The following is a 24,840-nucleotide window of genomic DNA, read 5'->3' as shown; positions in this document are numbered from 1 at the left end:
GTGCCTGGGGGCCCGGGACCTGTGGGGACGGTGCCTGGGGGTCCGGGACCTGTGGGGACGGTGCCTGGGGGTCCGGGACCTGTGGGGACGGTGCCTGGGGGTCCGGGACCTGTGGGGATGGTGCCCGTGGTAACGGGGGGCGGGGGGTGTAGTGATCTCTGTATTAAATAATACATGATCAGACTATGTTAAGCGAGTACAGGCAAATGAACACTAGATGGCCTCACTGCAGGACCTATATAAAAGTTTCCCCACTCTTTCTCAGAGGAGTGTGTGTCAGGATTGCAGAGAGAACAGAAGTGAGAAAGCTAGTGAAAATAAGTGGGGCCGGAGCAGCCAGGAGTGGGTTGGTCTGCACTGGGACGCAATTGCGGAGGTGGTCCATGTGTCTATTCAAATTCTGGCCTTGCGCCCGCACCATATAGGACACCGGTTACATCTGCTTCAGTACTACGACCCGGATCCATGTGGCTCCAATTAATTAATCAATCATCCAAGAGACAAATACTCAATTCAGCGAAACTTTCCCTTTTTTACACTAGCATAACATTTTACTGTGTTTTTCACATTTCTTGATTGTTTTCTCTTGTACTCTGATTTCTCATTCTTTAATATTTACAGGGATATTTGCTGGTTGCTCAAATGATCCCAATCTCTGGGCTATCAGTAATCTTTGCAGCATTTTATGTATTTTCTTTGTTTGATACCATCCAGAACTACTTCTAATCTTTGAATTACTGAAATTGGAATATAACCAGAGGAAGTGCTGCTTCGGTGGGAGGAGGCAGAGCAAAGAGTTGTGAGGATCGATGAAATCTGCAAGCCAGACTTGATAATGTCGTGAAATGAAAGCTAAATTGAACGTGTCAAGGGGCTGTTTAGCACAGGGCTAAATTGCTGGCTTTGAAAGCAGACCAAGGCAGGCCAACAGCACGGTTCAATTCCCGTAACAGCCTCCCTGAACAGGCGCCGGAATGTGGTGACTAGGGGCTTTTCACAGGAACTTCATTTGAAGCCTACTTGTGACAATAAGCAATTTTCATTTTTCATTCAATAAGTGAAGTTGGCGGGACATTATAATAAAACTATTGAATATTGGGCAAAGGCAAAATTCTGCAGGTGTTGGAAAGCTGAAATACAAGCAGGTAAATAAAAAAGCTGGAAATGCGGAGCAGATGAGGCAGCGTCTGTGGAGAGAATGTTTCAGCTCGATGAGCAGAACAGTCCAAATGTTGACAGAATTGGTACAGTGCAGAAAGGAGGCCATTCGGCCAATCCTGACTGTGCTGGCTCTCCAAACGACCATTCTGACTTCGGGCCATTCCCCAGACACCTGCACATTGCTGGCATAGTGGTTAGCACTGTGGCTTCTCAGCTCCAGGGTCCCAGGTTCGATTCCGGCTTGGGTCACTGTCTGTGCGGAGTCTGCACATCCTCCCCGTGTGTGCGTGGGGTTCCTCCGGGGGCTCCGGTTTCCTCCCACAGTCCAAAGACGTGGTTAGGATTGGGCATTCTGAATTCCCCCTCTGTGTACCCGAACAGGCGCCGGAGTGTGGCGACTAGGGGCTTTTCACAGTAACTTCATTGCAGTGTAATGTAAGCCTACTTGTGACAATAGATTATTTCTATTAGAAGAGTGGGGGGGCTGGTGCAGACCGGTTGAAGGAAACCGGCCACTGCTCAAATAAATTTATTTAAAAATCAGTGTTGGGAAATGTGACCCGGAAGAGAATTTTATCTTTTGTTTGCAATCAGAGGGTCAGGATCTGCGCCTGGGTCGGCCCCGCGCGGTGCAGTGTGGGACGCGGCCTCGCGCGGTGCAGTGTGGGACGAGCCCCCGCGCGGTGCAGTGTGGGACGAGCCCCCGCGCGGTGCAGTGCGGGACGAGCCCCCGCGCGGTGCAGTGCGGGACGAGCCCCCGCGCGGTGCAGTGTGGGACGCGGCCGCGCGCAGGCGCAGTGCAGTCGCGGGCCGCCATGAGCCGCAGCTACAATGAGGAGCTGGGATTCCTGGAGAAAATCCGCAACAACTGCTGGAGAATTAAAACCGGCTTCGTCCCCAACATGCAGGTGGGGCACAGCGGGGGCACCCCCCCCCGAAACCCTCCCCCCCCCATCCCCCCCCGAAACCCTCCCCCCCCCATCCCCCCCCGAAACCCTCCCCCCCCCATCCCCCCCCGAAACCCCCCCCCCATCCCCCCCCGAAACCCCCCCCCACCATCTCCCCCCCCCCCCACCATCTCCCCCCCCCCCACCATCTCCCCCCCCCACCATCTCCCCCCCCCACCATCTCCCCCCCCACCATCTCCCCCCCACCATCTCCCCCCCCACCATCTCCCCCCCCCACCATCTCCCCCCCCACCATCTCCCCCCCCCACCATCTCCCCCCCCACCATCTCCCCCCCCCACCATCTCCCCCCCCACCATCTCCCCCCCACCATCTCCCCCCCACCATCTCCCCCCCCACCATCTCCCCCCCCACCATCTCCCCCCCCACCATCTCCCCCCCCACCATCTCCCCCCCCACCATCTCCCCCCCCCACCATCTCCCCCCCCCACCATCTCCCCCCCCACCATCTCCCCCCCCCACCATCTCCCCCCCCCACCATCTCCCCCCCCACCATCTCCCCCCCCCACCATCTCCCCCCCCCACCATCTCTCCCCCCCCCACCATCTCCCCCCCCCACCATCTCCCCCCCCACCATCTCCCCCTCCCACCATCTCCCCCCCCCACCATCTCCCTCCCCCCACCATCTCCCCCCCCCACCATCTCCCCCCCCCCACCATCTCCCCCCCCCCACCATCTCCCCCCCCCCACCATCTCCCCCCCCCCCACCATCTCCCCCCCCACCATCTCCCCCCCCCCCACCATCTCCCCCCCCCCACCATCTCCCCCCCCCCACCATCTCCCCCCCCCACCATCTCCCCCCCCCACCATCTCCCCCCCCCACCATCTCCCCCCCCACCATCTCCCCCCCCCCACAATCTCCCCCCCCCACAATCTCCCCCCCCACCATCTCCCCCCCCCCCCCCCACCATCTCCCCCCCCCCCACCATCTCCCCCCCCCCCACCATCTCCCCCCCCCCACCATCTCCCCCCCCCCACCATCTCCCCCCCCCCACCATCTCCCCCCCCCCACCATCTCCCCCCCCCCACCATCTCTTCCCCCCCCCACCATCTCTTCCCCCCCCCACCATCTCTTCCCCCCCCCACCATCTCTTCCCCCCCCCACCATCTCTTCCCCCCCCCACCATCTCTTCCCCCCCCCACCATCTCTTCCCCCCCCCACCATCTCTTCCCCCCCCCACCATCTCTTCCCCCCCCCACCATCTCTTCCCCCCCCCACCATCTCTTCTCCCCACCCCCCCACCATCTCCCCACTCCCACCATCTCCCCACTCCCACCATCTCCCCACTCCCACCATCTCCCTCCCCACTCCCACCATCTCCCTCCCACAATCTCCCCCCACTATCTCCCCCCACTCCCACCCCCCCCCCCACTCCCACCATCTCCCCCCCCCCCCCCACTTTCACCATCTCCTCCTCCCCCCCCCCCCCCCACTCTCCCATCTTCCCCCCCCCACACTCTCACTCCCCCATCTCCCACCCCCCCTCCACACCCTCACAATTACTGTTCTATGCTTTGAATAATGTCATTGGATCTTTTGCAGTTATGGTTCGATGTCTCACCTTAATGGATGCACTTTTACAAACATCGCACTGTCTGCAAGCTGCATCAACCTGGCAGGCACGATGCTGAAGATCACTTCACTGTTGCTGGAGCTTACAGCCTGTTCAGTTTGAGGCCAGAGTGCTATAAATAAGCAAAAGTGGCATCTTCACCTGAGATGTAGCTGTTTGGCATTCATTTGTGTCAGTCTGGTCCTATGTACAAGTCTCATTCGCTGTTGGAACTGATCCTGTTTCAAGGTGGAATCCCAGAATTGGACTTGGCAGGAATTCCTATCTCTCCTGTATTTGAGAAATCATAATCACAGGTTATTGCAGATTGCAATTTTGAAAAAGTTGATGCTTTATTTATTTTCTCTTCTCTTTTTATAAATTTAGAATACCCAATTCTTTTTTTCCAATTAAAGGGCAATTTAGCGTGGCCAATCCACCTACCCTGCACATCTTGGGTTGTGGGTGTGAAACCCACGCAGACATGGGGAGAATGGCAAACTCCACACAGACAGTGACCCAGGGCCGGGATTCAACCTATGGGGCCATAGTGCTAACCACTGTGCCACCCCCGATACTTTAATAATTTTGTCAGATCTAACTTCTTAAAGACTGATCTGATTCTTCTGTATTGTAGGTGGAAGGGATGTTTTATGTCAATGATACCCTGGAGAAATTGATGTTCGAGGAGCTACGAAATTCATGTCGTGGAGGAGGTAAGAACAAATTGCAAGGTGTTGTGATGTGCAGTTTTGAGTCCACAAACTAGATTTATTTGCTTTAAAAATATGAACCGCAAACGAGCGTTGTGTGCATGTTATCACACCAGCAATGCTATCAGACTCAGTACAAATCCCACCACAGAAGCTGGGCACTAAATTTAATTAATTATATAATGCTGGAATGTAAGACTGATGTCAATATTGGTGACCACTAGACTAACAAATATTGTCAGAAAATTCCATCTGGTTGACTGATATCCTTGGGGAAGAATACCTACCATCCTTATCTGGTCGGGTCTAGATGTAACTCCAGATTCACAGCATTCTGGCTGTGTTTAAACTACCCGTCATTTAAACTACTTCAGTCATAATGAAGCGCTTCGAGACGTTGGTCATGAAGCACATCATCTCCATACTCCCAGAACGCCTTGATCCACTGCAATTCGCATACCACCGCAACCGGTCCACAGACACCATCTCCCTGGCCCTACGCACATCCCTAGAGCATCTCGACAACAAGGACACCTACATCAGACTCCTATTTATTGACTACAGCTCTGCCATCAACACCATAATCCCAACCAAGCTCATATCAAAGCTCCAAAACCTCAGACTTGGCTCCTCACTCTGCAAATGGATCCTCAACTTTCTGACCCACAGACCACAATCAGTAAGAAGAAACAACAACACCTCCACAATAGTCCTCAATACCGGGGCCCTGCAAGGCTGCGTACTTAGCCCCCTACTATACTCCCTGTATGCACAACTGCGTGGCAAAACTTGGTTCCAACTCCATCCAGATGTTTGCTGGCGATAAGTCTATAGTGGGCCGGATCTCGAATAACGACGAGTCAGACTACAGGAGGGAGATACAGAACCTAGTGGAGTGGTGCAGCGGCAACAATCTGTCCCTCAATGCCAGCAAAACTAAAGAGCTGGTCATTGACTTCAGGAAGCAAAGTACTGTACACACCCCTGTCAGCATCAACGGGGCCGAGGTGGAGATGGTTAGCAGCTTCAAATTCCTAGGGGTACACATTTCCCAAAATCTGTCCTGGTCCACCCACGCCGACGCTACCACCAAGATAGCACAACAGCGCCTATACTTCCTCAGGAAACTAAGGAAATTCAGCATATCCACATTAACTCTTGCCAACTTTTACCGATGCACCATAGAAAGCATCCTATCTGGCGGCATCACAGCCTGGTATGGCAACTGCTCGGCCCAAGACTGCAAGAAACTTCAGAGAGTCCTGAACACCGCCCAGTTCATCACACAACCTGCCTCCCATCCATTGATTCCATCTACACCTCCCGCTGCCTGGGGAAAGCGGGCAGCATAATCAAAGACGCCTCCCACCCGGCTTACTCACTCTTCCAACTTCTTCCATTGGGCAGGAGATACAAAAGTCTGAGAACACGCACGAACAGACTCAAAAACAGCTTCTTCCCCGCTGTCACCAGACTCCTAAACGACCCTCTTGTCGACTGACCTCATTAACACTACACCCTGTATGCTTCACTCGATGCCGGTGCTTATGTAGTTACATTGTGTACCTTGTGTTGCTCTATTATGTATTTTCTTTTATGCCCGTTTCTTCCCATGTACTTAATGATCTGTTGAGCTGCTCGCAGAAAAATACTTTTCACTGTACCTCGGTACATGTGACAATTAACAAATCCAAATCCCTCTGAAATGGCCCAGTATTCAAGAAGCTGACTCACCACCTTCTCCAAGGCTGGTTGTGATGGCAAATGGACAGCGAGTCAAATCTGTTTGGACTGGATGTAGCAACAAATGAAAGGAATTTCAGGAAGAGCCATTTCTGAGATGTACCCTACTCTAGCCAAGATGGACTTTTAAAAATGTAGTTGGTCATAGTTTTCTAAATTGTAGACGTGTCTTGTGACTCCTGACCATTGTGAGGCTGCACTTAATAAAGGAATTAGAATATTAAACAGAAATGAGAAGTCATTGGGAGTTTTGTTAAAAACTACATTGCTGTGATCCGGTCACACTGTGATTTCTAGACACTAAGCCATCATCGTGACATTTAGCCTCCAGAGGTATTTGAGAGAAAAGCAATAAGGCTGATCCCGTGTCAGGTGACAGATAGGTGAGTTTTAGAGGGATATAAAATAATCAGTTGAGAAACTTCAAACTGAACAATAAGGGGGCATGGTTGAAATGTGTAAGTGCAAACATAGGACTGAAAGGAAGTTTTTATTTCCACAAAGACTGATCATATAGAATGGAACGCTGGAGGTGACAAACCTGAAACTGTAAGAAATAATCAGTGTCATGGGAGATTTTGGGTTCTTCCTGTGAACTCCCTCATCATTCTCTTTGACGTTATGGTTACGGTTTGTATCCAGTAACTTTCCCAGCCCCTACTTCCATTGCTTTAAAAAAGAAACCCTAGAATCAGACTCTTGCAATCTCCATCCAGATTTTGGTAGTTTAGTATCTTGTATTAAGTTGACCAGGGTTGAAATTGCTCAGTTGGATAATAAAGCTTTTCTTGGGTAACTCCAACTGTAATGTAATTGGTTCTTGGTACTTTTTATTCCTCATCTTTCCCTATGATGCACATTAATGTAGATAGTATATTAGTTGAGATCCAGCACTAATCTCTGTGGCACTAGTTACAGTTTGCCAACCTGATATTGATTCTTGTTAGTTATGCAAATTTCTAACCATGCTAATATATCACACCAACACCATGAGCTCTTTGTGCCGTAACCTTTTATGTGGCACCTTATCAAATGCCTTTTGCAAATCCAAATACATCTATTGTTTCCCCTTTGTCCCATCCTCAAAGATGTCTAATGAATTTGTCAAACATAATTTCCCTTGACTGATTGTATTGTCTGATTGTATTGTGATTTTCTAAATGTCCTGCTCCTACTTTCTTAATAATGGATTGTAGCATTTTCTCAATATCAGATTTAGACTCTCTGGTCCCTGTCGTTTCCTACTTTGCCTCCCTCCTTTCTTGAAGCGTGGTGTAACATTTGCGGCTTTCCAATCCGCTGGGACTTCTCCAGAACTAGGGAATTTTGGAAGATTACAACCAATGCATTCACTGGCTCTACAGCCGCTTCCTTAAACACCCGAGTGTGCAGGTCATCAGGTCCAGGGAACTTGTCAGCCTTTAGTCCCATTAGTTTTTCTAATGCTTGATAAGTGAGGTGACCAGAATTGTGCACCGTATTATAGATCAAGCTGGGCCAGGGCTGGCCTTGCATTCTGTGACCTAACTGTAACCTATACTGGGTTCACCTTCGTAACAGCTCATAAACACTTTGAGCTTTGATAAAGAGTCATCCAAACTCAACGTTAGCCCTCTTCTCTCCACAGATGCTGTCAGACCTGTTGAAATTGTCCAGTATTTTCTGTTCTTATTTAATAAATACTGGTGGTATAACTTCAACAACGTATCTATTGAAGTTGTTCAATACTTCAATTGAACAACTTAGGTAGCACATGGTTAGCACTGTTGCTTCACAGCGCCAGGGTCCCAGGTTCGATTCCTGGCTTGGGTCACTGTCTGTGTGGAGTCTGCACGTTCTCCCCGTGTCTGCGTGGGTTTCCTCCGGGTGCTCCGATTTTCTCCTACAAGTCCTGAAAGATGTGCTGTTGGGTGAATCGGACATTCTGAATTCTCCCTCTGTACCCGAACAGGCGCCGGAATGTGGTGACTAGGGGCTTTTCACAGTAACATCATTGCAGTGTTAATGTAAGCCTACTTGTGACAATAATAAAGATTATTATAACCTCTGATCATTATCTTCAGCTGCCTCAGTGCACCTCTCTGAATGATGTGTAGATATTGTATGTGGAGTTTCTCCACAAATACAGTCATGCATCACATTGCATTTATTTATGTTGCTGTTAAAGGCATCTAGATGCTGTCCCACTGCCCCATCATATCCAGATTTTCCTGCTTGATCATCTTTGCAGTCATACACAGCTGAATATTATCAGCCCACTTGTGAATTGTTCTCCAAATGTGTGAGAGAAATTACATGGTTCAATCTTGAACCGAGATGTTAATGATTTATCTGCTGGACAATCTTTTCTGTTCTCTTTACGTTTTGTGACAGCAATTTTAAGTTTGGTTAAAATGTGTGTCCTGACGGATAGGGATGGTTTGGAGCATGGTGTTGTGTACATCTCTGCATGTGGTCTGTTCTTTCTTTTGTCACTCAACTCTTACCTTATTGCTCACAACTACAGGGAAACTCAAAAGGTTAATCCTTGTCTTGTTCTAGGTGTGGGTGGCTTCTCGCCAGCCATGAAGCAGATTGGAAATGTGGCAGCATTGCCTGGGATTGTTCATGTGAGTTTTGTGATCGCTTGTTTAAAATATATTAACAATATGGTATTGCATCGGAAAATAAAATCCAACAACATTGTTTATTACATAAAGTCTGAAGTATGTTGGAAGTGTAAACCATTGAGAAGTGTCTGATATAATTGTAAGAGGATTTTAGCTTGAGGGGCGGCACGGTGGCACTGGTTAACATTGACACTCCGAAAGAGCACCCGACTTATGACCCATATCTACAATCAATGAGGCAGAAAGAGAGGGAAAAGGGGGAGTCGCAAAGCTGAGTGCCTTTTTTCTTTACTGACACAAGACACCCAGCCCCCAAAAATAACTGCCACAAATTTATTAACCGACAAGACATTCCCAAAACCAGGATTGTTGACAAACACCCTGATCTGAACCGGAAAACCATGCTAAAAACCTACAGCTTTTTTTGCATCATTATAGTCAAATCTGTGTCAGCATCATAAGAACATAAGAACTAGGAGCAGGAGTAGGCCATCTGGCCCCTCGAGCCTGCTCTGCCATTTAACGAGATCATGGCTGATCTTTGTGGACTCAGCTCCACTCTCCGGCCCGTACACCATATCCCCGAATCCCTTTATTCTTTAGAAAGGTATCTATCTTTTTCTTAACGTTTAAAGAAGGAGCCTCAACTGCTTCACTGGGCAAGGAATTCCAGAAATGCACAACCCTTTGGGTGAAGAAGTTCCTCCTAAACTCGGTCCTAAATCTACTTCCCCTTATTTTGAGGCTATGCCCCCTAGTTCTGCTTTCCCTGACCAGTGGAAACAACCTGCCCGCATCTATCCTATCTATTCCCTTCGTAATTTTATATGTTTCAATAAGATCCCCCCCGCATCCTTCTAAACTCCAATGAGTACAGTCCCAGTCTACTCAACCTCTCGTCATAATCTAATCCCCTCAACTCTGGGATCAACCTAGTGAATCTCCTCTGCACTCCCTCCAGTGCCAATATGTCCTTTCTCAGGTAAGGAGACCAAAACTGAACACAATACTCCAGATGTGGCCTCACCAACACCTTATACAATTGCAGCATAACCTCCCTAGTCTTGAACTCCATCCCTCTAGCAATGAAAGACAGAACTCGATTAGCCTTCTTAATCACCTGTTGCACCTGCACACCAACTTTTTGCGACTCGTGCACCAGCACACCCAGGTCCCTCTGCACAGCAGCATGTTTTAACATCTTACCGTTTAAATAATAATCCATTCTGCTGTTATTCCTCCCAAAATGGATAGCCTCACACTTGGCAACATTGAATTCCATCTGCCAGACCCTAGCCCATTCACCTAACCTATCCAAATCCTTCTGCAGACTTCCGGTATCCTCTGCACTTTTTGCTTTACCACTCATCTTAGGGACCCCACTAGTTACAGGTTGCCAACCAGAGAAACACCCATTTATCCCCACTCTCTGCTTTCTGTTAGTTAACCAATCCTCTACCCATGCTTCCATTTTACCCTCAATGCCATGCATCTTTAGTTTATGCAGCAACCATTTGTGTGGCACCTTGTCAAAAGCTTTCTGGAAATCCAGATATACCACATCCATTGGCTCCCCGTTATCTACTGCACTGGTAACGTCCTCAGAAAATTCTACCAAATTAGTCAGTCACGACCTACCCTTTATGAACCCATGCTGCGCCTGCCCAATGGGACAATTTCCCTCCAGGTGCCCCGCTATTTCCTCCTTAATGATAGATTCCAGCATTTTCCCTACAACTGAAGTTAACCTTACCAGCCTATAATTGCCCGCTTTCTGCCGACCTCCTTTTTTAAACAGTGGTGGTGTCACGTTTGCTACTTTCCAATCCTCTGGGACCACCCCAGAGTCTAGTGAATTTTGATAAATTATCACTAGTGCGTTTACAATTTCCCTAGCCATCTCTTTTAACACTCTGGGATGCATCCCATCAGGGCCAGGGGACTTGTCTACCTTTAGCCCCATTAGCTTGCCCAATACTGCCTCCTTAGTGATTACAATCATCTCAAGGTCCTCACCTATCATATCTTTATTTCCATCAGTCACTGGCATGTTATTTGTGTCTTCCACTGTGAAGACTGACCCAAAAAAAACCATCACCTGGTAGGACTGAGCCCTATCTTGGCATTGCAATCTCTGCACATTTGCTGGAAGGGGAGACAGGTCCACAATTTGCTTTCTCTGGTCCCTCATTTTGCTTCTACTTGTGTCTCAGAACAGTACAGCACAGTACAGGCCCTTTGGTCCACGATGTTGTGCCGACCATTTATCCTAATCTAAGATCAACCTAACCTACACCCCTTCAATTTACTGCTGTCCATGTGTCTGTCTAAGAGTTGCTTAAATGTCCCGAATGACTCTGACTCCACCACCTCTGCTGGCAGTGCATTCCACACACCAACCACTCTCTGTGTAAAGAACCTACCTCTGACATCTCCCCTATACCTTCCTCCAATCACCTTAAAATTATGTCCCCTCGTGACAGCCATTTCCACCCTGGGGAAAAGTCTCTGGCTATCCACTCTATCCATGCCTCTCATCACCTTATACACCTCTATCAAGTCACCTCTCTGCCTTCTTCGCTCCAGTGAGAAAAACCCTAGCTCCCTCAACCTTTCTTCATAAGACATGCCCTCCAGTCCAGGCAGCATCCTGGTAAATCTCCTCTGCACCCTGTCCAAAGCATCCACATCCTTCCTATAATGAGGCGACCAGAACTGGACACAATATTCCAAGTGTGGTCTAACTCGGGTTTTATAAAGCTGCAGCAAAACCACGCAGCTCTTAAACTCAATCCCCCTGTTAATTAAAGCCAACACATCATATGCCTTCTTAACAACCCTATCAACCTGGGTGGCAACTTTGAGGGATCTATCTATGTGACCCCAAGATCCCTCTGTTCCTGCACACTTCCAAGAATCCTGCCTTTAACCCTGTATTCAGCATTCAAATTTCGCCTTCCAAAATGAATCACTTCACATTCATCAAGGTTAAATTCCATCTGCCACTTCTCAGCCCAGCTCTGCATCCTGTCAATGTCCTGCTGTAACCTGCAACAACCCTCAACACTATTTACAACTCCACCAACCTTTGTGTCATCGGCAAACTTACTAACCCACCCTTCCACTTCCTCATCCAAGTCATAGATCATAGATCATAGAATTTACAGTGCAGAAGGAGGCCATTCGGCCCATCGAGTCTGCACCGGCTCTTGGAAAGAGCACCCCGCCCAAGGTCAACACCTCCACCCTATCCCCATAACCCAGTAACCCCACCCAACACGAAGGGCAATTTTGGGCACTAAGGGCAATTTATCATGGCCAATCCACCTAACCTGCACATCTTTGGACTGTGGGAGGAAACCGGAGCACCCGGAGGAAACCCACGCACACACGGGGAGGATGTGCAGACTCCGCACAGACAGTGACCCAAGCCGGAATCGAACCTGGGACCCTGGAGCTGTGAAGTAATTGTGCTAACCACCATGCTACCGTGCTGCCCAAGTCATTTATAAAAACCACAAAGAGCAGAGGACCCAGAACAGATCCCTGCAGGACACCACTGGTCACCAACCTCCAGGCGGAATATGTTCCATCCACTACCACTTGCTGTCTTCTTTCGACCAACCAAAAAAATATTAAGGTAGATATGTCCCCAGGGCCTGATGGGATCTACCCCAGAATACTGAAGGAGGCTGGAGAGGAAATTGCTGAGGCCTTGACAGAAATCTTTGGATCCTCACTGTCTTCAGGTGATGTCCCGGAGGGCTGGAGAATAGCCAATGTTGTTCCTCTGTTTAAGAAGGGTAGCAAGGATAATCCAGGGAACTACAGGCCGGTGAGCCTTGCGTCAGTGGTTGGGAAATTACTGGAGAGAATTCTTCGAGACAGGATCTACTCCCATTTGGAAGCAAATGGGCGTATTAGTGAGAGGCAGCATGGTTTTGTGAAGGGGAGGTTGTGTCTCACTAACTTGATAGAGTTTTTCGAAGAGGTCACAAAGATGTTTGATGCAGGTAGGGCAGTGGATGTTGTCTATCTGGACTATAGTAAGGCCTTTGACAAAGTCCGTCATGGTAGACTAGTACAAAAGGTGAAGTCACACGGGTTCAGGGGTGAGCTGGCAAGGTGGATACAGAACTGGCTAGGTCCTAGGAGGCAGAGAGTAGCAATGGAAGGATACTTTTCTAATTGGAGGGCTGTGACCAGTGGTGTTCTGCAGGGATCAGTGCTGGGACCTTTGCTGTTCGTAGTATATATAAATGATTTGGAGGAAAATGTAACTGGTCTGATTAGTAAGTTTGCAGACGACACAAAGGTTGGTGGAATTGCAGATAGCGATGAGGACTGTCGGAGGATACAGCAGGATTTAGACTGTTTGGAGGCTTGGGCGGAGAGATGGCAGATGGAGTTTAATCCGGACCAATGTGAGGTAATGCATTTTGGAAGGTCTAATGCAGATAGGGAATATACAGTGAATGGTACAACCCTCAAGAGAATTGACAGTCAGAGAAATCTAGGTGTACAGGTCCACAGGTCACTGAAAGGGGCAACACAGGTGGAGAAGGTAGTCAAGAAGGCATACGGCATGCTTGCCTTCATTGGCCGGGGCATTGAGTATAAGAATTGGCAAGTCATGTTGCAGCTGTATCGAACCTTCGTTAGGCCACACATGGAGTATGGTGTTCAATTCTGGTCGACACACTACCAGAAGGATGTGGAGGCTTTAGAGAGGGTGCAGAAGAGATTTGCCAGAATGTTGCCTGGTATGGAGGGCATTAGCTATGAGGAGCGGTTGAATAAACACAGTTTGTTCTCACTGGAACGACAGAGGTTGAGGGGTGACCTGATAGAGATCTACAAAATTATGAGGGGCATAGACAGTGAATAGCCAGAGGCTTTTCCCCAGGGTAGAGGGGTCAATTACTAGGGGGCATAGGTTCAAGGTGAGAGGGGCAAGGTTTAGAGTAGATGTACGAGGCAAGTTTTTTACGCAGAGGGTAGTGCGTGCCTGGAACTCGCTACCGGAGGAGGTGGTGGAAGCAGGGACGATAGTGACATTTAAGGGGCATCTTGACAAATACATGAATAGGATGGGAATAGAGGGATACGGACCCAGGAAGAGTAGAAGATTGTAGTTTAGTCGGGCAGCATGGTCGGCACGGGCTTAGAGGGCCGAAGGGCCTGTTCCTGTGCTGTACTTTTCTTTGTTCTTTGTTTGTTTGGAGAATGCCTTGGGGTTTCTCCTAATCCTTCCCACCAGGGCTTTTTCATGCCCCCTTCTAGCTCTCCTCAGTCCATTTTTAAGTTCCTTCCTGGCTGCCTTGTAACCCTCGAGAACCGAGTCAGTTCCGTGCTTCCTCAACCTTACGTAAGCTTCCTTCTTCCTCTTGACTAGAAGCTCCACTTCTCTTGTCATCCAAGGCTCCTTCACCTTACCATTCCTTCCTCGTCTCTGTGGGACAAAACAATTCAGCACTCGCAGCAAGTGCTCCTTTGACAACCCCCACATTACTGTTGTGCATTTCCCAAGAACAATTGTTCCCACTTTATACTCCTCCGTTCTTACCTAATAGCAGAGTATAATTTCCCCTCCCCCAATTAAATACCTTCCCATCCTGTGTGTTCCTATCCCTCTCCATGACTATGGTAAAGGTCAATGAGTTGTGGTCACTGTCACCAAAATGCTCTCCCACCGGACAGCCGAGCACCAAGTCCAATATGGCCTTTCCCCTAGAAGGCCTGTCCACATATTGAGTCAGGAATCCTTCCTGTACACACCTGACAAAATCTGCTCCATCCAAATTGTTATGGGTCCGGGTTCACAGAACCCCAAAGTGTTTCATGGAGTTCAACCGACCACAACCTTTAATAGATTGTGGTGTGGGAAGCACACGGCGTACTCTCCAGGTGTGGTACAGCAATTATGGACAAATGGTTTTTAAAACAAAACCATGTTTATTCTATGAACTCAAGTTAACCTTTTAAAAACAAACATTGAATATCTTAACACCCATTACTTCAAAGATAACCCCAAAAGACTACAATACTAAATAATCCTTCAAACTGTTCCTTTAAACATCCAAAAGACTTCAAACCTTCAAAAACAGACACGAGGTTACATTCAATATATTTATAGTCTTCGGATTTGTAGACATCAACAGACCAGCTCTCAGCAAAACACACACAGACACTCCCAGCTGCCTCCTCAAACTGAAACCAAAAGCAGAAGTGAGCTCAGCTCCCCCCCACCCTCCGATATCACTTCAGCAATATGATCAGCTCCATTTCTTAAAGGTACATTGCTTAAACATCCATTTCGTAAAGGTACTCTCACATGACACCTTCCCCCCAAGAAAAAAGAAATAAACCATCAACTTCAAGATGGTTTCATTTTTCATGTTTGCACCATCAATTAAGAAATGCACACAGTAAAAACACTTTACCGGTTCAAAAAAAACAACACACGCCAACAGGTATAATAATATAGTCCATTTTTTTCCCCCCGTTCTTCTTCCTCAAACCGAAATCCTTCCGTTCATCACATTCGTGACAAAGCATCGACTGTCACGTTTTCCTGTCCTGCCACATGTACTATTTTTAAATGAAATGGCTGTAACAATAAACTCCAGCGAAACAGCCTCGCATTGTTATTCCGGAATCACTTCAAAAACGTCAACGGATTATGATCAGTATATATAATGGTGTCAGACGGATTGCTGGTCACATGGAATGTGAAAATGTTGCAAAGCCGAATGTGAGAATGTTGCAAAGCCAGCACCAAACTCAAAGTCTCCCTCTCAATCGTCGGAATACCTTTTCTGGTGAGAATTCAATTTCTTTGAAAAATAACCAACAGGCCGCTCTAGCCCTTCGTCGTTTGGTATAATTTGGCATGACTAACACAGGAGCAGTGGTTAACACAGCCTTCAGGCCGTCAAATGCCTGTTGACACTCCGCTGTCCACTGGAATTCGTTAAGCTTCTTGAGCAAGTCCGTCAGTGGAGCGACCACACTGCTAAAATTTGGTACAAATGTCTGGTGAAATCCACTCATACCAAGAAATCGCATTATTTCCCGTTGTGTCGAGGGTATCGGAAACTCCCCAATAACTTTTGCTTTCACATCCTGTGGGACCAATTGATCCTGTCCGATTGCATGGCTAAGGAAAGTGACTTGGGCTTTTCCAAATTCACTTTGGGCTAGGTTTACCACCAAACCCGCCTCCTGAAATCGATCGAATAACTCCAGAAGATGTTTTAAATGTTCTTTCCATGTCTGGCTGAAAACTACCAGATCGTCGATATATACCGCACAATGGGGTAATCCTGAAATGACTATTAGTTAACCGTTGAAATGTGGCTGGGGCGTTTTTCATGGCAAATGGCATAACTTTGAATTGGTATATACCATCTGGAGTCACAAAAGCTGAAATCTCCTTCGCCCTTTCGGATAAAGGTACCTGCCAGTAACCTTTAAGTAAATCCAATTTAGAAATAAAAGCGGATTGTCCCACTTTCTCAATGCAATCCTCCAAACGTGGGATAGGATAAGAGTCCGTTCTTGTAACTGCATTCACCTTTCTATAGTCCACACACAACTGTTGGGTACCGTCTGGTTTAGGTACCATCACTATGGGTGAGCTCCATTGGCTGCAACCCACTTCAATTATGCCATATTTAAGCATGAAAATGAAATGAAATAAAAATCGCTTCTTGTCACGAGTAGACTTCAATGAAGTTACTGTGAAAAGCCCCTAGTCGCCACATTCCGGCGCCTGTTCGGGGAGGCTGGTACGGGAATTGAACCATGCTGCTGGCCTGCCTTGGTCTGCTTTAAAAGCCAGCGATTTAGCCCAGTGTGCTAAACCAGCCCCTTTGGTTTCTCTCAATCTCTCTGTTAACCTATGCCAGTTTTAAAGGATTAAGTCTATATGGATGTTGTTTGATAGGAACAGCATTTCCCACATCTACATCATGTACTGCCATTTTAGTACTTCCCAATTTATCTCTACAAACTTGCCCATGTGATATTAATAACTCTTTCAGGTCAGTTTGTTTTTCCTCTGGAAGGTAGCTCAACAATTTATCCCAAATAAGTTCATCCTCATTTTCCAATTTAATTTGAGGTATGTCAAATGCACAGTCATCTGGATTTGGTTCGCCACTTTGAGTTAGAATTATTAAAACCTCCTCCTTTTTCTCTCCTTTCCTTTCAAAGTACCTTTTAAGCATATTCACATGGCACACTCGGTGAGTCTTCCTTGTATCTGGTGTTTTTACCACATAATTCACCTCACTCAATTTCCTTTCAATCTGATACGGTGCACAAAACCTAGCTTTTAAAGGTTTACCTACCACTGGTAACAACACTAAAACTTTATCTCCACTGGCAAAACTACGAACTTTGGATTTCTTGTCCGCTACCAGTTTCATCACATTTTGTGCAACTTTCAAATGTTGTCTCGCCAATTCACCTGCTTTATTTAATCATTCCCTAAAATTTGACACGTAATCCAATAATGTAACTTCCGATTTCTCACCCACCAATTTTTCTTGAATCAATTTAAGTGGTCCTCTTACCTCATGACCAAAAATTAGTTCAAAAGGACTAAATTTGGTTGACTCATTAGGTGCATCCCTAATTGCAAACTGTATGAATGGAATTCCTTTATCCCAATCCTCTGGATAATCTTGACAATAAGCCCTGAACATTGTCTTTAATGTCTGATGCCACCTTTCTAACGCTCCCTGCGATTCTGGATGGTACGCAGTTGATCTAAATTGTTTTATCCCTAAGCTATCCATAACTTCTTTGAATTACTTTGAAGTAAAATTTGATCCTTGATCTGATTGAATTTCTGTGGGTAGTCCATATCTAGTAAAAAATTTAAGTAACTCCTCCACAATCCTTTTCGCTGTAATATTATGTACTGAAATGGCCTCTGGAAACCTAGTAGACACATCCATTATAGTCAAAAGATATTGATTCCCACTTTTTGTTTTCGGAAGCAGTCCTACACAATCAATTAGGACCCTTGTAAAAGGTTTCTCAAATGCTGGAATGGGTATTAAGGGCGCTGGTTTTATCACTGCTTGACATGTGTGACCTGATTGACAAAATTTAACTCCATCTTTATGTAGCCCAGGCCAATAAAAATGTTTCTGGATTTTAGCTTGAGTTTTCCTTATTCCCAAATGACCTCCCACTGGTACCTCATGTGCCACTCACAACACCTCCTTTCTATACCCTACCGGCAATACTACTTGATGAACTCTGCCTACTTTTCATCCGCCTGCAGATGTACAGGTCTCCATTTTCTCATCAAGACATCACCTTTACGGTAATAACACTGGTATACTCTCAGATTCCTCTTCCGTATATGCTTTCTGATATATCCGTTTTATTTCTACATCTTTCTGTTGTAACTCCGCCAATTTTCCTGAACTAAAAATATCTGCCTCATCCTCCACCTGTTCTTGTTCTTTTTCAACCATCTGATCAAAAATCGTTTCTGATAATTGCACTTCAACTTCATCTTCACTCTTTGATTTCTCCCCTTGTCTTAACCTGTGACTTTGCGACCTTGTTACTACACAACTCGGAAAAATCCCAGGATATCCGACCTCCAACGCTTCAGTTGTCTGATTTTCCACTGGCTTATCAGCCACAGTAGGCATCACTCCCACCTGCGATCCAGCTACATAATTACCCAAGATAAACTGTATTCCTGGACAAGGTTGTTTCTCTATTACTCCTACTACCACTTCACCACTCTTCACTGGACTTTCCAACCTTACCTTATATAATGGAACACTACACCTCTCACCCTGAATTCCACATATTACTACCTTTACTGGCAACATTCTTCCCAACTACATAATTCCTCATCTCTTACCATTAAAGATTGACTAGCTCCTGTATCTCTTAAAATTGTGACTTCTTTACCTGCTCCTCCTGATACTCGTGAGTAAACTTTACCCACACAAGTACATTCTTTAAAGAGATCTGGCACCTTCTTATCAATCACCTTGATCAGGCTGTACAATCTTTTGCACCTCCTTCGCTTCACTTGGGCTTTCCTTTACCACTTTCACAAACCCCACTGTCTTATCCTGTTTTACCACATCAGCCTTCCCAGTGCTTTTCTTCAATCACCAACACTGTGACTTTACATGGCCTAGTTTATGACAGTAAAAACATTTAAAACTTTTCATTTCTTTTCCACCCTCCTGGATTTCTTTTTTAATCTGAGGTACACTCTCCTTATTATCTCCCATCAGATCACCTTTACCTTTACCACTTGAGTATTTCTCATGTCCCCAGTTTCTATCCCTCACCGGCTGAAACTGATGTCGGAAACCAAGCTTTGATTTATGAACTAATTCAGAATCATCTGCTATTTCCGCTGCTAATCTCGCAGTTTTAACCCTCTGTTCTTCCACATGAGTTCTCACTACATCAGGAATTGAATTTTTAAACTCCTCCAAAAGTATAATTTCTCTGAGAGCTTCATACGTTTGGTCTATTTTCAAAGCTCTTATCCACCTATCAAAACTTCTCTGTTTGAGCCTTTCAAACTCCATGCATGTTTGACCAAAATCTTTCCTTAAATTTCTAAACCTTTGTCTGTAGGCTTCAGGCACTAGTTCATATGCACCTAAGATGGATTTTTTTCACCTCCCCATACATCCCAGACACCTCCTCCGGTAGTGATGCAAACACTTCACTAGCTCTACCTACCAGCTTTGTTTGAATCAGTAACACCCACATGCCCTGTGGCCATTTCATTTGTTTTGCTACCTTCTCAAATGAAATGAAAAAGGCTTCCACTTCCTTCTTGTCAAACCTTGGCAATGCTTGGACATATTTAAATAGATCCCCACCAAGCCTTCTCTCTTTCTCACTATCCTCATCACTATCATCCAACTGTAGGTTTCCCTTTACACCTGCCAATTTTAACTGACTGTCATGTTTCATGGCCATTTTCTGAATTTCAGACTCTCTCTCTATCTTTTTCCCTGATCTGTATCTCCCTTTCACTTTTTGTTCTGCTGGGACTATTCTTTTCTAATTTCTTCTCTCTCCTTTTCTTTTTCCTCTCTACCTCTTTCGTATTCGAGCTGCTTTAATTCTTTCTCATGTTCCATTTGTTTAATTTGCAACTGAATTTTTGCCATTTCCAATGAATCAAATGGTATCTCAGGCAACTCTAAATGCTTAACCACTGCCATAATTACCTCATCTTTTCGCATTTTGTCAGGTAATGTTAACTGCACTGTTTTTGCCAAATCTAACAGTCTGCTTTTAGTCCCTGTTCGTAAGGTACTGCGTGTGACCGTCTCCACCCCCAAAAACTTCTGAGCCTCTGAAAGAGCCATTGTCCACAACACACTCCCCACTTAAACTAAAATACCACACCTGAAAAGCAACCACCATATGCTCACCCCTCACTGTCTTTAAGTTCACTAAGCCAATCCAATAGACAGACTTTTATCCCCCTCCAGCCCCAATTGTTATGGGTCCGGGTTTACAGAACCCCAAAGTGTTTCATGGAGTTCAACTGACCCACAACTTTTAATAGATTGTGGTGTGGGAAGCACACGGCGTACTCTCCAGGTGTGATACAGCAATTATGGATAAATGGTTTTTAAAACAAAACCATGTTTATTCTATGAGCTCAAGTTAACCTTTTAAAAACAAACATTGAATCTCTCAACACCCATTACTTCAAAGATAACCCCAAAAGACCACAACACTAAATAATCCTTCAAACTGTCCCTTTAAACATCCAAAAGACTTCAAAACTTCAAAAACAGACATGAGGTTACATTCAATATATTTATAGTCTTTGGATTGCAGACATCCACAGACCAGCTCTGTGTTTCTTCCTGCAGCTCTCAGCAAAACACACAGACACTCCCAGCTGCCTCCTCAAACTGAAACCAAAAGCAGAAGTGAGCTCAGCTCCCCCCCACCCTCAGACATCACTTCAGTAATATGATCAGCTCCATTTCTTAAAGGTACATTGCTTAAACATCCATTTCCGAAAGGTACTCTCACATGACACAACCATTTGCACTAAAGAGGTTCCAGTTAATATTAGGGAAGTTGAAGCCACCCATGACAATGAAATGAAAAATGAAATGAAAATTGCTTATTGTCACAAGTAGGCTTCAAATGAAGTTACTGTGAAAAACCCCTAGTTGCCAGATTCCGGCGCCTGTTCGGGGAGGCTATTACGGGAATTGAACCGTGCTGCTGGCCTGCCTTGGTCTGCTTTAAAAGTCAGCTCTTTAGCCCTGTGCCAAACCAGCCCCTGTTACCAACTCTGTTACTTCTGCACTTTTCCAAGATCTGCCGCCCAATCAGTTCCTCTATCTCTCTGCTGCTTTTGGGGGGTCCATAGAGAACTCCCAATAACGTGACTGCTCCTTTCTTGTTTCTAACTTCCACCCATACTGACTCAGTTGACAAACCCTCCTCAACTACCTCCTTTTCTGCATCTGTGGTGCACTTCCTAATCAACAGTGTCACTCCCCCTCCTCTTTTATCTCCCTCCCTATTCTTCTGAAAACATCTAAACCCCGGAACATCTAACAACCATTCCTGTCCCTGTGAAATCCATGTCTCCGTAATGGCCACAACATCGTAGTTTCAAGTATTGATCCATGCTCTTAAGTTCATCTCCCTTATTCCTGACACTCCTTGCATTGAAACAGACACACTTTAACCCATTCCACTGAGTGCAACTTTGCCCTATCAACTGTCTATCCTTCCTCACAGACTCGCTGCATACTATTTCTGCCTGTTCAACAGCTACCCTATCCTCTGATCCATAGCTCTGGTTCACATCCCCCTGCCAAACTAGTCTAAACCCTCCCGAAGAGCTCTAGCAAACCTCCCACCCAGAATATTGGTGCCACTCCAGTTTAGGTGCAACCCGTCCCTCATTTACAGGTCCCACCGTCCCCAGACGATATCCCAATGATCGACATATCTGAAGCCGTCCCTCCTGCACCAGCCCTGTAGCCACGTGTTCAGCTGCACTCGCTGTTGTCCTAGTCAACCTCCGAAAGTTAATGCCTTTTCATGAGTCATCAAAACTTGACAAGAGTAGTTGATATTTACTGACAGGGTGGCACAGTGGTTAGCACTGCTGCCTCACAGCACCAAGGACCCAGATTTGTTTACAGCCTTGTGTAACTGGAGTCTGCACGTTCTCCCCGTGCCTGCGTGGGTTTCCTCCGGGTGCTCCGGTTTCCTCCCACAGTCCAAAGATGTGCAGGTTAGGTGGATTGGCCATGATCAGTTGCTTCTTAATGTGCAAAGGTTAGATGGGGTTACAGGGTTCTGGGGCTAGGGTGGGGGAGTGGGCCGAGATAAGAGTGTGGTCTTTCAGAGGGTCCAGGCAGACCCGATGGGCCAAATGGACTCCTTCGGCACTGTGAAGATGCTTTATTGAAGATGCTTTATTGAAGATGCTTTATTGAAGATGCTTTAATATGAGATCACTTGTTGAAACTTAAAATAAACTCAAGATGAATGTTTAGCAAGTATCTGTTGGGGCAGCACGGGGTTGCAGTGGTGAGCACTGGTGCCTCAGGGTGCTGAGGACCCGGGTTCGATTCCGGACCCGGGTCACTGTCTGTGTGGAGTTTGCACATTCTCCCCGTGTCTGCGTGGGATTTACCCCCACAACCCAAAGATGATGTGCAAGATAGATGGATTGGTCTCGCTAAATTGCCCTTTAATTGGGTACTCTAAATTTTTTAAAAAAGTATATATTATGTTCTGCCAGAGGGTATTACGATCCTAGACCAGATCCCAACTGTGGCTAGGATATTAGACAGAAACGCCAATTTTTAATTTTGTCAGACTGTGAGGAAAGGTGACCTCGCTCCAGGAGTGAGTTCACACAAAATAGGGATTTGGTAAATGAAAACAAATTTTATTACTAACACATTATTAAAATATCTTTAACATCACACCAGAAAATAGCTTACAACTAACTTTTAAACAAGCTAATCAATACAGTGACACAATAACCCTTAACTGCTATCTTTATTCCCACTCAAATAAGCCCATCTCAGATCACGATCCACTTTTAAACACAGTTAGCAGACCCAGGCACACTTGCTGAAGAGATGTTCTTTGAGACTGTTTTAAGAGACTGACCTGAATTCTGTACGAACAATGCAGGATCTCCAGCTGAAGTCTTCAGAAACGGTCGTCATGATTTGACTTCCAGGAAACAACTGAACAATATCTGTTTCTTTGCTATAATGCACGGTACTCCTGCTCCTCCCATTAGTTACATCATCTTATCGAGCTGAATTCTACAGTGACTGCACAGGGAACTCTCTTTATCCAAACAAAAATCCATTAGCCCAAGCTTTTACAATGCTGTAATTGCATATCAGGCTCCCGAAAGGCCTGGCTGTCTTGCAGACCAGGAGTTTTGTTAAACACCACTGCAGCAGTCACGCAAACACTAAGCCTTATTGCACAAATACATACAATATATCTGAAATCTACACATCACAAAGGGCACATGTTAAGAACTTAATTTTGCATTTAAAAAGTTGCAGGCAGTGAGTTGAAGAATCTGGTAGACACTGTGTGGATCTGTGTGTGTTTGTACATCACACTGTGCGTGGGTCTGTGTGTATTTGTACATCACACTGTGCATGGGTCTGTGTGTATTTGTACATCACACTGTGCATGGGTCTGTGTGTGTTTGTATATCACTGCGTGGGTCTGTGTGTGTTTGTACATCACACTGCGTGGGCCTGTGTATTTTACATCACACTGCGTGTGTTTGTCCACCACACCGTGCGTGGGTCTGTGTGTTTCTACATCACACTGTGCATGGGTCTGTGTGTGTTTGTACACCACACTGTGCATGGGTCTGTGTGTTTCTACATCACACTGCATGGGTCTGTGTGTGTTTGTATATCACACTTTGCGTGGGTCTGTGTGTATTTGTACATCACACTGCGTGTGTGTGTGTTTGTACATCACACTCTGCGTGGGTCTGTGTGTTTGTACATCACACTGCGTGGGTCTGTGTTTCTACATCACTGTGCGTGGGTCTGTGTGTGCTTGTATATCACACTATGCATGGGTCTGTGTATTTGTACATTGCACTGTGCGTGGGTCTGTGTGTGTTTGTACATCGCACTGTGCGTGGGTCTGTGTTTATACATCACACTGTGGATCTGTATTTCTACATCACACTGAGCGTGGGTCTGTGTGTGTTTCTGCATCACACTGGGTCTGTGTGTTTGTATATCGCACTGCGTGGGTCTGTATGTTTGCACATCGCACTGTGCGTGGGTAAGTGTGTATTTGTACATCACACTGCGTGGGTCTGTGTGTTTGTATATCGCACTGCGTGGGTCTGTTTGTACATCGCACTGCGTGGGTAAGTGTGTATTTGTACGTCACACTCTGCGTGGGTCTGTGTGTGCTTGTATATCACACTATGCATGGGTCTGTGTATTTGTACATTGCACTGTGCGTGGGTCTGTGTGTGTTTGTACATCGCACTGTGCGTGGGTCTGTGTTTATACATCACACTGTGGATCTGTATTTCTACATCACACTGAGCGTGGGTCTGTGTGTGTTTCTGCATCACACTGGGTCTGTGTGTTTGTATATCGCACTGCGTGGGTCTGTATGTTTGCACATCGCACTGTGCGTGGGTAAGTGTGTATTTGTACATCACACTGCGTGGGTCTGTGTGTTTGTATATCGCACTGCGTGGGTCTGTTTGTACATCGCACTGCGTGGGTAAGTGTGTATTTGTACGTCACACTCTGCGTGGGTCTGTGTGTGTTTGTACATCACACTGAGCGTGGGTCTGTGTGTTTACATCACACTGCGTGGGTCTGTGTGTTTGTATATCGCACTGCGTGGGTCTGTGTATGTTTGTACATCGCACTGCGTGGGTAAGTGTGTATTTGTACATCACACTGAGCGTGGGTCTGTGTATGTTTGTACATCACACTGAGCGTGGGTCTGTGTGTGTTTGTACATCACACTGAGCGTGGGTCTGTGTGTGTTTGTATATCACACTATGGCTCTGTGTGTGTG

General features: G+C 46.3%; 1 protein-coding gene across 1 annotated transcript in view; it reads left to right on the top strand.

Moving 5' to 3' along the window:
* The first annotated feature begins 1,898 nt into the window (after positions 1–1,898).
* rtcb (RNA 2',3'-cyclic phosphate and 5'-OH ligase) overlaps positions 1,899–24,840 on the top strand; it is a 41,346-nt gene continuing 18,404 nt past the window's right edge. Inside the window, exons 1-3 of the mRNA XM_072485386.1 lie at positions 1,899–2,069; positions 4,318–4,396; positions 8,678–8,745. Of these exons, the coding sequence (XP_072341487.1) occupies positions 1,977–2,069; positions 4,318–4,396; positions 8,678–8,745 (240 nt within the window). The 5' untranslated portion in view covers positions 1,899–1,976. The remainder of the gene's footprint in view (positions 2,070–4,317; positions 4,397–8,677; positions 8,746–24,840) is intronic.

The sequence above is a fragment of the Scyliorhinus torazame genome, chromosome 19 (assembly GCF_047496885.1).
Source record: "Scyliorhinus torazame isolate Kashiwa2021f chromosome 19, sScyTor2.1, whole genome shotgun sequence".
Taxonomy (NCBI): domain Eukaryota; kingdom Metazoa; phylum Chordata; class Chondrichthyes; order Carcharhiniformes; family Scyliorhinidae; genus Scyliorhinus; species Scyliorhinus torazame.
The sequence above is the reverse complement of the archived record's forward strand: the minus strand, read 5'-3'. Positions and strand labels throughout refer to the sequence as shown.